Source organism: Cinclus cinclus, chromosome 1, assembly GCF_963662255.1.
Source record: "Cinclus cinclus chromosome 1, bCinCin1.1, whole genome shotgun sequence".
Lineage (NCBI taxonomy): Eukaryota > Metazoa > Chordata > Aves > Passeriformes > Cinclidae > Cinclus > Cinclus cinclus.
Window position 1 is genome coordinate 91,415,063 of NC_085046.1, and position 13,533 is coordinate 91,428,595.

Genomic DNA, 13,533 nt, shown 5'->3' on the forward strand with positions numbered 1-13,533 from the left:
GAGTGCCTTACAGGCAAACAGCAGTGGAGCAAGTGAGCTATTTGAAAAACCAAGAGTGGGCTCTTTTAAGGCAAATTCCTACTTAAAAGCAGGAACTGCCTGAATAAGATAACACTAAGCTTCTCAAGATTTAGTCTAATGCTTGGGATACTTCTCTCTGCTAGAAGCCACTGTGTGACCCAGGAGATAAATTACTGAGATAATGAACCATGAAAATGAAGAATAGTCACAAAATATCTACAACTATAGATAGACAAAACTGTTTCAAACTACCTTTGATGATAGAAGACACTTTCATGTGAACTCTGAGGATGGTTATTTAAGCAGTAGTGCCCCAAGTAATTACTCACCTTCTGAAAAGTAAGCAACATGCTAAGAAATCCTGAATTATTCATTAGCTTCTGAGCCTCAGTCCATGATGGCTTCACACTTGGGTGTTCCTGATCTAGTGTCACTGAGTCTACTTTCCTTTGGAATAAAAGCAGCACACAGTCCATGATCCGCATTATCAGGTGAGGAGGTTTACCCAGTTTGCGAACAGTTGCAATGTCAGAGGGTTTTATTGTCTGAAAAGTTATAGAAGAAAACAGTCCATTTATTTAAGCAGTCACTCGATGGCAAAGAATTATGTTCTTTTGGGAGGACAGTATATGTAATGCAATTGCTGCAGGTTTGCAGGTCACCCAGAAGCACTACTGCAGAAAGTCCCTTAAGGTAGTCCCACTCTATGACAGCTTTATTACCTGACAGTAGAGTACTGCCCATCTTACCTCTTCCCCTCTTCAGGGTTCAGGGTTTTTTCTACAAGGATTTACAGATCAGCATCGTTCTTTCAATCCTCTTTTTGCCCCCCAAGTTAGAAGCACAAGCCATATTACTGCACTTAATAACCATTAACTACATGTACATTCAGAATGTATTTGCTTCTGACCTGCAGGGCAGCCTTGGCTTCTTCCAGTGCAGGTCTTGCAGCTTCAAGTTTATCCTCTGCTGCTGTTTTATCAATCGCAATGTCATCCACAATAGCCTGAGCCTTGTCTTTTACTGTTTGCACCTGCATTTTAACTTTTTCTGCAGCATGGGCTTTCGTAGTTACCTCCAATAAAACTTCATCAGCTTTTTTTGAAGCTATAGCCAAATCTTTCTCCTTCATAACCAACTCTTGGGAGAGCTGATTTACAGAAACCTCAGCTTCCATTAGTTTTTCAAGACCTGTGGTGGACAAATTCCATTTTAGCAACAGGAAGGCCTACGGAGAGAGCAACCTCAGTGAAACAATGTGGATATTTAAAATAAGTCACTCATATTCATATTTAGGAACACCAGTGAGTGATCCCATTGGTTGAACACCAAAATTAAGCAGGGGAATTTCTTTTAATGTGTAAAACCCTTTGAAATCTGTAACTTGATCACTTGATCATGTATTTATATTCTTATACATAAGAAGGAGACTAAATATTAAACACACATGCTCAAAAACATTACCATGGCAAATGACACTCTTTAACAATTTTGTGTGAAATTTCTGAAATCCATGAGAACATAAAAAGTACTAGGCTGTACAAAACAAAGAGGAGGAACCTGGCAATGAAAGTGAAGACAGAAAGGAGAGTAGGCTGAGCGTCTAAATTCAACATTACATGAAGATCCAGATGAGATGGGGGTAAAAAAGCCTACAGATTCTTGAGTAATACAATGCTCCAATAATTTGAACAAATTATAAGAAAATCTAAGTATAAACATCCTTACATATAAATGCATGTGTCTAAATGGAAATGCCTCATATATATTTTTCTAGCTCAAAAACTCCCATGTTTGTTCTTCCAGGCAGCCAGCCACCCTTTACCTTTGGACGTATGTGAACACAGGGCAGGTCTGAAAATTGTCAACCATGGGAAGAAGAAACAGTTTAAGTTCACATTCACTTCCAAACAGCATTCAGTTTAGGAGACTCTGTAATTGTTTACTGTATGACCATGTGCAGAGCAATATTTTTTAAAATTTTATCTTTGGCATACCTGTTTCTTTACAAAATTCTTCAGGGGGACTGAATATGAACATTTAGCTACCTTTTCTCAGATTTACTCTTGGCATGCTCACATGTGAAAACTAGGATCTCAGTAGTTCGGCACACATACATGTCAAAGCAGGAGTTTCAGGTATTTTAACTCCTAACTAACTCTATTTCCAAAACTCCTCTCTAGTCTGCACATTCATAAAGTTCATTGAAACAAAACCTCTTCATATTTTGTAATCACACACAAAACAGCTGAAAATATGAGTCTGCTTCCAAATGAATGTGAGCTCACAATCTAAATCCATTATTTTACCTTTTATTCAGATTCTTCTTACCCTTTAAAAGAAAAAAAAAAGTAAAGAAACAAAAATCAAGAAGCTTTTACAGTACCTGTTCTCATGCGTTCCGACAAACTTCCAAGACTGGCAAACTTATCTTTGTAAATAGCTTTGTAGTCTCCAATGAAGGACAGGTAAGATTTTGGTGTCACAAAAGTTCGTCTCCTATATCGTTCAAAGTATTCAACACATTTTTCAGCTACAATAGCTTGAATAGTTCCCATGGTATTAACAACATTCTGTTTCACTTCATCTACACACTCAATATGGTAAGAAGCTAAAAAATGCTGTGCAACTGCTACAAGAGCATCTTTAGGCCACTGCTGGAACCAGTCCATGGTACAGCCTGAAATCAGACCTGGAAATTTGAGTGCACGAGTTCTGAATTTTTCCCCAACAGGAGAAAAACAAAGAACCACATGCAGGTTATTCCGAACTCGAGCAAGAAAGTAATAATAAAGATTTTCACCAGTGGGACTAAGCCTTGGGTACTCCTTCTTCATTGCTGGAATCAGGTCTTGTGTGATTTCATCTATTTCATCTCGTGCAAAAAGATTTGAAACTTCACCTGAAGCCAAAACATTGTTCATATACTCAAGAAAAGATTCATCTCTGACTTCATTGTCTGTGAATATAAAGACAACACCCTTTCCTTTTTGCCCAGTAGTGCGGTACAAGGTTTTCAGATCATCCAAAAGGTTATTGGTGGCATATGTTCTGGAATACAAAAGGGTTAAGGAAAGAGAACAACAAGATCATCTTAGGAGATGTGTGTCATCTGTATCAGCTTTCTCAAGGCAAGAAAGAAAATCTAGATAAGAAATTAATACCATTGCTCTTGGTTATATTTCTTAGGTTTCTTTTTCTTAAATGTTTTCCCAAAGTGAATGGTCAATAACATAAATCATGTGAAGTGAGGTGAAGTCAACAAAATAATGTGCTGGGGAAAAGTAAAGTGAGAATAATACTATATCTAAGGCAATTATGATGCTGTTCTGTATCCCCATGGTTTGCGGATGTAAATTCTTTATTAGAAATAGGTTAATACAGCTGGATTAAGTTGTCAAGTAGGTTCTGATACCTGTAACATTTACATAAATACAGATGGATTATCTTCTGAAGATACTGAGAGCAGGTTAAAGGAAATCATTAAGAGACAAGAGAGAACAAAACTGAGGTGTTAATTGTGTTATATGGTTTAACTAAAATCAAGTCCCAGAAATTATGTTTGAACATTATCACTTGGGCTGATCAGGTCTTCTGCAAATGGAGAGCATGATTTGCTCTGTTGTTATGTGTCTTACAGCTGGTGCGCACAGTAAGTAAGATTCAGATGAAGTCCACACAAATTCAACTACAGATTTCAGATTATGCAATATAAAATTATGTAAAGTAAGGTTAATAAAATGGCAGATTTTGTCCCTAGCCAAATAAAGCTGAAATTAGAAACCTCTTTTCTTTGTAACCAGTCTCTTATTTCCAAGAATCTCTTCAAATTCATAAGTAATTTGTGCAATACACAAATTACACAACCCATTCTTCACATTTTAAATATGTCACACAGGAAGTGTCCCCATTCTCTTTCAGCTCCATCTTATTTCTGTTCTATAAATACCCATAAAGCAAGCACTGCAGAGCTTGAAAAACAATCCAACACTTCAGTTTGTAAGTGTCAGCTATAGTTATTACAGTGATTTGTGGTATACTGATAGGAACATAAAAATTTCTCTACTGAGTAGAATAACAGTGTATCTGGTTCAATAATCTAACACCAGTTATGGGAAATTAGAGACAAAACATGACCCAGCATCCACTCTTCACAGCAAATTTCATTCTTTCTCCCTCCATATTCATTGCTATTAATAATATTTGCCTTATTAATCTTGGAAATCTCGGGATTCTGTTCCATCACTGTGGGTTTTTCCTTTTCCCTCCTTTTTTTTGTTCTCAGTGTTCCTTTCTTCTGCTTCTGGGACACAGGAAGAGATTGTGATACATCTTTCTTTACCTTTCCTTTCATCAGAAGCCTCATAACATTATTCATAGACCTGACATGTCTCTCTAAAGAATATTTCTCAGTATTTTAAATAGTATGCAAAGGAGAATACACTCTGCTGGTCTTCATTACTTACCCCTGCAAACCCGATGTCAGAAGAGACACAGAAGGAAGGCAGTAGCTATTCCCTTTCATTTCAAATTTCTATAAATTACAGAATTCCAGCACTAAGTCATTGACAGAAATTGTCATAATGCAGTTTCGCTATATAAAACCAGAAATGTAGTTTACAATGAGGGATAAAATGTTTGAGAGGTTTACATTTCTTTAAGTTGATTGTGAGGAGCTCATTTCTATGGCAAATTAAGCAAATGTCCATGTACACTGCATTGTGTTACCTTGTTAAAGTAATCTGAAAGCTCTCATATCCAGCGATGTATGAAGCTAGTCTGGTCAGACTTTGTTTTCCAGATCCACCCACACCCACCAACAATGCATTTCCTTGTGGAGTACGAATAATCCGTGATATTTTAATCAAATGGATGATTGCATCCTGTGTATTGAGAGAAAAGGGGACAAAGAGATGGAAAAATTGTGCGTTGTGTAATCAGCTAGAAGCATGTCACCAAGCAAGTGTGTCCCAATAGCTAGACGGCTTCTCCAGAGCCTATGCCAAAGACTCAGTCCTGTATTCATCAAAATCAACAGGAGATTTCCCCCTGACTTCAGTGGGCAGCAGGGCTAACCCAAGAGAAATGTCCTTGTGTCAAGCTCCTATGAAGCAATGTCATATGCACAGTTTGTCATCAGCAGAGCTGAGGGCATGCCCCTTAGGGGACAAGGAAAAGCAGAAAGAACTCCTCCCTCCTTTGAGCTGACCTATTTTCAAGCTCTCTAAATAGACTGACAAAAGTAAAATACAAGCGTACTATAGGCATTTCTAATTCAAGTGCTGTAGCTCTCTTGAGGCAAGAATTAACCTGAAATTCCCTAAAATTATATCAAACCACCCAATCTAAAATTGAGGAAAGCATTGTGCATCAAGACCTTTGACAAGGAGGTGCTTTCAGGAAAGCAAGATGACATTCACAGTGTGCACTGCATAAACAACCTAGTTGTTCTGAGCTATCTCCAAAATAATGTGAAAAAAACTTACAAGATCTATGTATCACTAAGTGCAAAAGACCAGGCACTTTCTGTATTAATACAATTACAAGCAGTAATACCTTGAAAAATACTAAATCCATCTTTGATCCTCTGACAGTTTCATTGTACTGTTGCATGAACATCCGTAATCTTTCAGCCAAGTAGTCCAGCGATGGGATAGGCTCATAAATTTTAGGAGCCTTCAACTCGGCATCATCAGGTTCCTCTCCAGGAGTCTCTGGGACATCACGCAAGAAATCCACAAAGTATAATTCCATGTATTTATCTCCAAACAGATTGTGACCATGTTCCTCAGAAACAATCTACAACAATACATTACAGATTGCTTTAGTAATTTTTTTTTTGATTGGCCTCTTTCTGTGGCAAACACTAAAATACAATTTGCTTACCTTCCTCATCATATCTTCAAACCAGTCTTTATCGCTTTGGCTGATGAACCTGTCTGCAATAACACGTCTGCACTCATGTTGGAATAAGGCTACCAAAACACTGATGCTTTGGCAGACATCAGAAGTAACTGTAAGTATTCCTTGCCAAATACGACTGAGGTCTCGTAAATTGAAGATGTAATGAAATTTAGCTGGAGTTGGTAACATCTGCAAAATAATGTCATGAACTATATTTAAATGACTGCTAAATGAAAATATTTTCTACTTAAGTGAAAAAGAATGTGGATATTTTCACAAAATTCAGCCATGCGTTAAAGCAGAAATACATGCTTGGCATTCAAGAGGCAACCATAAACTGAAGAAATGACAGTAGCAACAACCATGTCTTTAATTTCACATAGATTTCAATTGAGTTTCTTTGACTGCTTTGAGTCCCAGGAACATGCACTGAAGGGCAGCCACGTCAGGTAACTTAATGATGGCACTGAAGACCACAGTACAAATGTCAATATTGCCTATCCTGCGGTGTTGCAGGATAGGCAAGGCAACGGGAGAGGGAGAGGGAGAGGGGAGAAAAGGAAAAGGAAAAGGAAAAGGAAAAGGAAAAGGAAAAGGAAAAGGAAAAGGAAAAGGAAAAGGAAAAGGAAAAGGAAAAGGAAAAGGAAAAGGAAAAGGAAAAGGAAAAGGAAAAGGAAAAGGAAAAGGAAAAGGAAAAGGAAAAGGAAAGGAAAGGAAAGGAAAGGAAAGGAAAGGAAAGGAAAGGAAAGGAAAGGAAAGGAAAGGAAAGGAAAGGAAAGGAAAGGAAAGGAAAGGAAAGGAAAGGATAGTATTTTGGAAAATATTTACAACCTACCAAAAGCTACATTTTCTCTGGGAAAGGAAGTTAATTAGTAGTAATAAGCATCAGATATGTTGAATATACTGGTCAACAGCGACTAGTCAATAGTTTCACTAGAAGTTCCTCTGTTTCTTTGCGTAAACCAAGTATAGGTCAACTATGAGTTGTTTGTGCAATTCTGAGCAACCTTCTCTGGACAGGAATTTAACAAATCCCTGTCTTTCAACCACCCTTCTCCATTTTTCACAGAAGAAGAATAAATTTGACACACATATCTATGCTGTAGCTTTGCTCTTTTCAAATTTTATTCTATACCTAATATTTTTTTTGTCTCTTTTAAAGCAAAATTTGCCCAGCCAAATTTGACTTGCAGTCAAATGTTTCTAACAGTCTGTTTGAAATGGAAAAAGTAAATATTTATAAGTTACTATATAAAATACCAGATTTTATTTGTTTTTAACTGATTCCTTCTCTGCCAAATTTGACTTCTTTCCTAAAATTCAGATCTTTGAAGTTTCTCGAAATCCCAAACAGCTTTACAAAAGATACCTATCTAATTTTTAATTTCTGGTTCCTTGTGCTCTCAACATTTTCTCAGCTGGAAGATCTCATTATCAGCTATGCTTACTATATTATATGTATATAATGTGATGCTTGTATCAGCTACAAAAGACACTGCATGTGATTAGGATTTTCATCAGTAACTTGGTGCTGAGAGCAACCAATTCAGAACAGAGGCATCAGCCAGCAGTTGCACCCATAGGTTACAACTTTACAATATGAACACACACAACAGTACAAAAGGCCTGGGTCAGATGTTTCAAGGGCTTAATAGATGTAATTTTACCTTTGCTTTTGTCATTTGCCAAACCTTTCGACTTGTAGATACTAATGCTGAAGCCAGTTTACATACTTCTGTGGGGAAGTGTCGTTGTTCACAGAAATAGCCTTCAGCTATTGTTTGAAATATTTTATCAATAGAGGAGGTAGAAGGCAGTGTGCAGTTGAAGATGGTGAAGTGGCGTTTCAGGCGCTGTGGGATGTCATTCCGACCTCCCCCAGGGTGAATCATAGCAGCTACAAACTGGATGTCAACCACGTTTGTGAATTCCCCTGGCTTCTCCAAACTGTAGAAACCTTTCTGTTCCATCAGCTGTCTTACAATCTCATTGGTGATCTAAATATAGCCAAAAGCAAACAAAAAAAAGGAATAAAGGAATTATGTGTTTCAAGGTTGTCAACATGCAATGCGGCAACCAAGTACTCAGATGTAGTGCATTGGCTGCACATAAGCTTCATGTGCTAAGTAGCTGTGGACACAAAGTCATTCAACTGGATTTGCATAATTTCAATTTAAGAAAAGGCAGCACTTTCAATTTTCAATCTTCAATCCAGACTATATCTTCAGATTGACACAGGTGCTTAGATAGTGACAAAGAATGGTTAATTTAGCACAATGTGTAGTCACTCGTCCAGCTGAACAGAGGCACTGGGTACAGAGCTGTAATGGAAACAGGGAAAATTCTTTTTCTCAGCATTTTTTTTTTAATTTAAGCACTATTTTCAGAGTGTAGGTCAATAAGTATTCTTTCATTAATACCTCAAGACAGCCTGCTACTCTTTAATATCAACTGTGATCATATAATTGTTTAGGTTGGAAAGGACCTTTTTATCATTAAGCCCAACCATTAAACTGGTACTGCCAAATCCACTACTAAGCCATATCCCCAGGTGCCACATCTACATCTCTCTTAAATGCCCACAGGGATGGTGACTCCACCACATCCCTGGGCAATCTGTTTCAGGGTTCAACAACCATTTTTGTGAAGACATTTTTCCTTAATATCTCATCTAAATCTCCCCTGGTACAACTTGAAGCCATTTCTCCCTGTCCTGTCAACACTGACCTCACTACAACTTCCTTTCAGGTAGTAGCAGAGAGCAATAAGATCTCCTCTGAGCTTTCTTTACTGAAGCCTCAACAACCCCAGTTTCTTCATAAGTCATGTTCTTTAGACTCACCACCAGCTTAGACTTCACATAATAGTAATTGCAATTCAAAGTCAAGAGCAGATCAAAGAAAAATCTCAGAGTGTGTCTTGGATTTGCATGCTTCCTTTCCCAGACTGGTTCTCAGGACTGCTAGTTTGGAAATCCTGCTAGCTTTCTATGCAACCAAACCAAAAAGCTTAAGTACTTCACCAAGTGGCTTGACACTGTCCTTGATCTTTTGGGACTGATAGCTACTAGCCATGTCAAAAACTGGATTGGGGAAATTGTTTCTAGCAAATATATTTGTTCTAATCTATTATGATACCTTTCTTCTAACCTGTCCCATTTTGTCAAACCACAGACCATTTCCATCAGCAACAATGGCAAGAGCACAACTCCCGAATGTTATTTTTTTTTTTACCTGATCACCCCATTCATTGATCAGAGGCATGTTGATGTCATCAATAAAGACAGTCATTTTCTTCCCTGCTGGAGGACCATAAGTAGTGCCCATTCTTTTGCCTGTATAACTTTCTATGCTCCTTTGGAACATATGTGGCAGAGTTGCAGAGGAAAAGTTTAGGCATTTGGTCAAGTGAACATCGGGATCATACTTGCTTGTGTAATTCTGCAAGATAAGCCACTTTTAAAAGCACATCAATAACTCCAGGTGAATTAAGACAAAAGGAGACACAGAATGCTCAGCAACCCTGCAAAAATCTCACTTCTGCTATTAACTTCAAAGTCTCCAAACACAGTTTACTTAAGTACACCATCTGCAACTTGAAATTCAAACAAACTCTAACTGAGTTTGCATAAAATTTTTAAGTATTAAAATTTATAAGCTCTTAATAGACTTCACTAAGTATTACAGCAAGTAGACGTATGCCAGCTGAACATGCAAATAAAGTTTTCATTAGCAAATATCAGGGTTTTTCTAAATTTTAGTTGTTAGTGATGATCTGTTAGAGCAGACGGCAAGGAACAAGAGAAAAACCAAATCCATTTTCATGGACACTACAAAATGAAAACTCTTAAAACAAAAGAATGTAAAGGAATGGCAGTGTAAAATTAAACCCAGCTACATCACACTTACTGACTGTTATCTTCTCTTAATGAAGAAAGTAATCCTTTAATTTTATGAATATGTACGATTCCCACAGCTGCTGAGGATATCCCAAAGCAACAAAATTCCACTTTTCATACTTAGTGAGTTTTTATAATAAAAATATGCAACCCTGGAGTCATACCAAGGGATACATATAGAGAGAGAGCACATAGGAAATATTTTGTTCAGGAAAAGTCCTGAAGCTTAGAAATAGCACTAAAAATTCCATATTTCCAACATAACTTATTTTTAAAGATTTGATTCTTCTGCAATGATGACAAAGTTGAATATCATTTAAATTCTCATCTGTATAAAACGGTTGACTAGAAGTATTCCCATTTTGGTAGGTCAGAAAAATAAATCTATATAATTGCTGATGAAGTGCTCTAAAAACTTCAGTGAGACATACACTCTGTGTGACAACAGAAAGAAAGATATAGCTAGAACCCTTCAAAATATTTTGATGAATGTTGTTAATTTTGTTGATATAGTAATAGCAGTTTAAGAAAGGGTGCTTTCAGAAATAGTCTTTTTTCAGACATCACATAAATGATGACCCACACATGCAATGTATGTGAAACAGTCCTGTCTGTGTTGTGTACTCTTCACAGCTTCACAGAGGGATTGGTGCGGGTCAGTGCTCAGACCTCTCCTCAGAACTCAAAGATTTTATACATGAGTTTTTGTACAAAGCTCATGTGCCAGGTGCAGGTGTCCAGGTGCTGGCATTGGGGCTGTGGGGCAGTCCCTGGCAGGAGGAGGACAGGGCTTTCCCATGACAGACATAGACAGTTCCAGCCACCTCCAGCAGAGCCACTGGAGACATTCAGCCTGTGTCAGGAAAGGCAAAATACAGCCTGGAGTTGAGAGAAGTGCAGAAAATGTGAGAAAATCAGCCCTGTAGACACCAAGCTGAGAGCAGAAAGGAGAGCACAAGGTGCTCCAGCACAGATTCCCCTGCAGCCTGTGACGCAGACCATGATAAAGCAGGTTGTCCCCCTGCATTCCACAGAGGTTTTCACAGTGGAACAGAGATCAACCTACAGCCCATAGAGGACCTCCCACTGGAGCAGCTGGATGCCCAAAGGAGGGTGTGTCCCTCCTTCCATGGGGAAGCCCATGCTGGAGCTCCTGGCAGGACCTGCAGACCCATGGAAAGAGAAGCCCATGCTGGAGCGGGTTTGCTGGCAGAACTTGTGACCCCATGAAGAACCCATAGTGGAATAGTTCATGAAGAACCACAGCCCTGGTAAGAACTGTATCCCATGTGGGAGGAGGGAGCAACATGAGGAAGAAGGAGAGGCAGAGTGGAGCTGTTATGGACTGACCACAGCCCCCATTTCTCATCCCCCTGCACTGCTGGCCAGGGAGGACATAGAAGAGTCAGGGATGGACGACTGAGGGTAAGCCTGAGAAGGAGAGAGTGGTGAAAAGAGGGTGTTTTCAGTATTTGTTTTTCACCATCCAATTCTATTTTTAATTAAAAATAAATTTTAAAAGTGTTCCCCAAGTCAAATATTTTTCCCATGGCAGTAATTGGTGAGTTAAGGATCTCCCTGTCTTTACCTCAACCCCTGTGCTGTTGAGCAGAGGGAGGAAATCAGCAGCTGGGTAAGGATCTTGCAGCTGTCTGAGGCCAACAAACTGCAACTACAAATTCTTCAACCATTCAAAAAACACACTTGTGTTTTATTCATTATGGCATTTCAGAATGTTTGCATGGTAACAGTAATATTGCACAGTACAGAAATGAGAACTATCTTTGAAAAAGAAGAGGGTATTGAATATGATTATTTTTGTTAGTTAAACTGTCAGAGAATTTTCAACCGTCCTTTACTAGTTTAATACTACTTTTTATTTTTTTTTGCAATTTGTGAATCAATAGTATAGAGAATAAAGGTCTTAAATTAACATTCCATTTTAAGTTCTTTATTTTGATTCATACTGATGTTTTACTCAACACTGACGATTATTCAGATTAATTCAGATTAAGATTCAGATTAAGATTCAGATTCACCTGAACTGTTCTATATTAAGACTCTTACTTTTTAATGAATTCAACTGTTTATATGTGGAAATTTCCACAAGGTGTAGTAAAACAAAATTCTACAGAAGAAGGAAGCCGAAGGGGAACAGTTGTGAAGGCAGTTAACACTTGCTCCTAACCTTACATGAGATCAAATATCTGCTGGCATTATGCTCCCTTGTGTAGGGAACACACTCTGCTCTATAGCATAGACTCAGCATAAGCAACTCTCAAGAATCAGTTCCAATTATTTTTAGGGACAGGAATGGCAGCTGAAAGCTGGAGGTTGGCAGTATCTGGACAAAATCCAGTATGAGGAATATCAAGACCACTACCTAGACCCCGCCTCTTCACTCTGCTAAAATAGTTCTCCAGCTGGTGCCAGGAACAGAAGCTGACATTACACCGGCATGCCTGTTGGCATTGACAGCGATGCTGAAAAAATAACATTAATGGCTGCTGGCATGGGGACAACTCCCTCTCCACCAGGGCTCAGAGAGCACATGGCCTGGCCACACAAAATGGTTCCAGATTTTAAGAAAGCCAAAGGTCAATTTAGGCCGGTGTTTTTCAGCTATTTTCAATTTCAAGACCTCTGCAAATCCTCCAGTGGAGGTAGAGATGCCTGTATAACCAATTCAGCTGTCCCAACAGTAGATCAGTTTTGTTTAGCTACCTCTCATTGATCAATGAATCCACACATTCCCCTGAAAAACACAGAAAACCCTGCTGAAAAACATTATGCTTCCATTGTTTTAGAAGGGACGCCAAGGTTGGTATGACATCCTGGGTTTGTTCAGCCTTTTGATTATTGACTTTTTTGTATTGTTATTAATTTTTTTTTGTGTCATATTATTAACCTGCACCATTTTACAGTAGAGAATGTATGTTATTTTAATAGCAAACCTGTCATTTCCTTCTAGAGAAAGAAATGTCTAGAAAAGAAATTTTCAGTGAAGAAACTGAGAGAGCAGATAATAAACAGTAAATTTACCCTCTGAAAACCGCCCTTACTAAAGAAGAAAGTTCTTTTCTCTCTTCTGTTTGGCTTTTGAAGAAAGGCTGTGAAACAGGGGTGTACCAAAGATCAGTTCACACATGGCACCACTGACAAGGCACAGGAAAACAAAAAAACCTTGAAGAATCAACATTTTCTTAGCAAAATTTTCCGTTAAGACTACTCAAAAGAGAAGAAAGCATATAAAAGAGGATTTATCATCTGACCCTGTGGCCACAGTTAGCAAAGTTCAAAAGAAACCTTTATATTAAAGTGTAGAGACTTGGGGTTTTTTGCTTGTAGTCCATGTGAGTACTAGTAAAATGCCTCAGTAGGAATGCTGGTATGTACTGTCAAGAAAAATCAAACTAACCTTAACTTCAACTGAACATTTGTGCCAATATCAATTATTGCAATGTTATCATACTGATATATTACATATGTTCTGTTCCACCTACCTTAATCATAATTGTTTTTGCTGTCCCTTGTTCCCCAGTTAGCAAAACAGCTTTTCCTTGCCTCATGATAGTGTGCATCAGGAAGTCAGTTCGGACACTGTCGATGTTTGGAACTAGAATGGACGTGTATTCTGGTACTGAATCTTTAGGATAAATATATTCAGGGACCTGCATAAGAAAGACATGCAAAAAGTTTGAAAATTCCTA

General features: G+C 38.2%; 1 protein-coding gene across 1 annotated transcript in view; it reads right to left on the reverse strand.

The window, feature by feature from the left end:
* Positions 1-13,533, reverse strand: part of LOC134048588 (dynein axonemal heavy chain 5-like) — a 147,611-nt gene that overhangs the window by 61,013 nt on the left and 73,065 nt on the right. The window contains exons 50-58 of the mRNA XM_062500444.1: positions 13,327-13,494; positions 9,159-9,365; positions 7,593-7,922; positions 5,908-6,114; positions 5,578-5,820; positions 4,750-4,904; positions 2,408-3,072; positions 932-1,212; positions 351-566 (exon numbers count right to left, since the gene is read on the reverse strand). Coding sequence (XP_062356428.1) covers positions 351-566; positions 932-1,212; positions 2,408-3,072; positions 4,750-4,904; positions 5,578-5,820; positions 5,908-6,114; positions 7,593-7,922; positions 9,159-9,365; positions 13,327-13,494 — 2,472 coding nt within the window. The remainder of the gene's footprint in view (positions 1-350; positions 567-931; positions 1,213-2,407; positions 3,073-4,749; positions 4,905-5,577; positions 5,821-5,907; positions 6,115-7,592; positions 7,923-9,158; positions 9,366-13,326; positions 13,495-13,533) is intronic.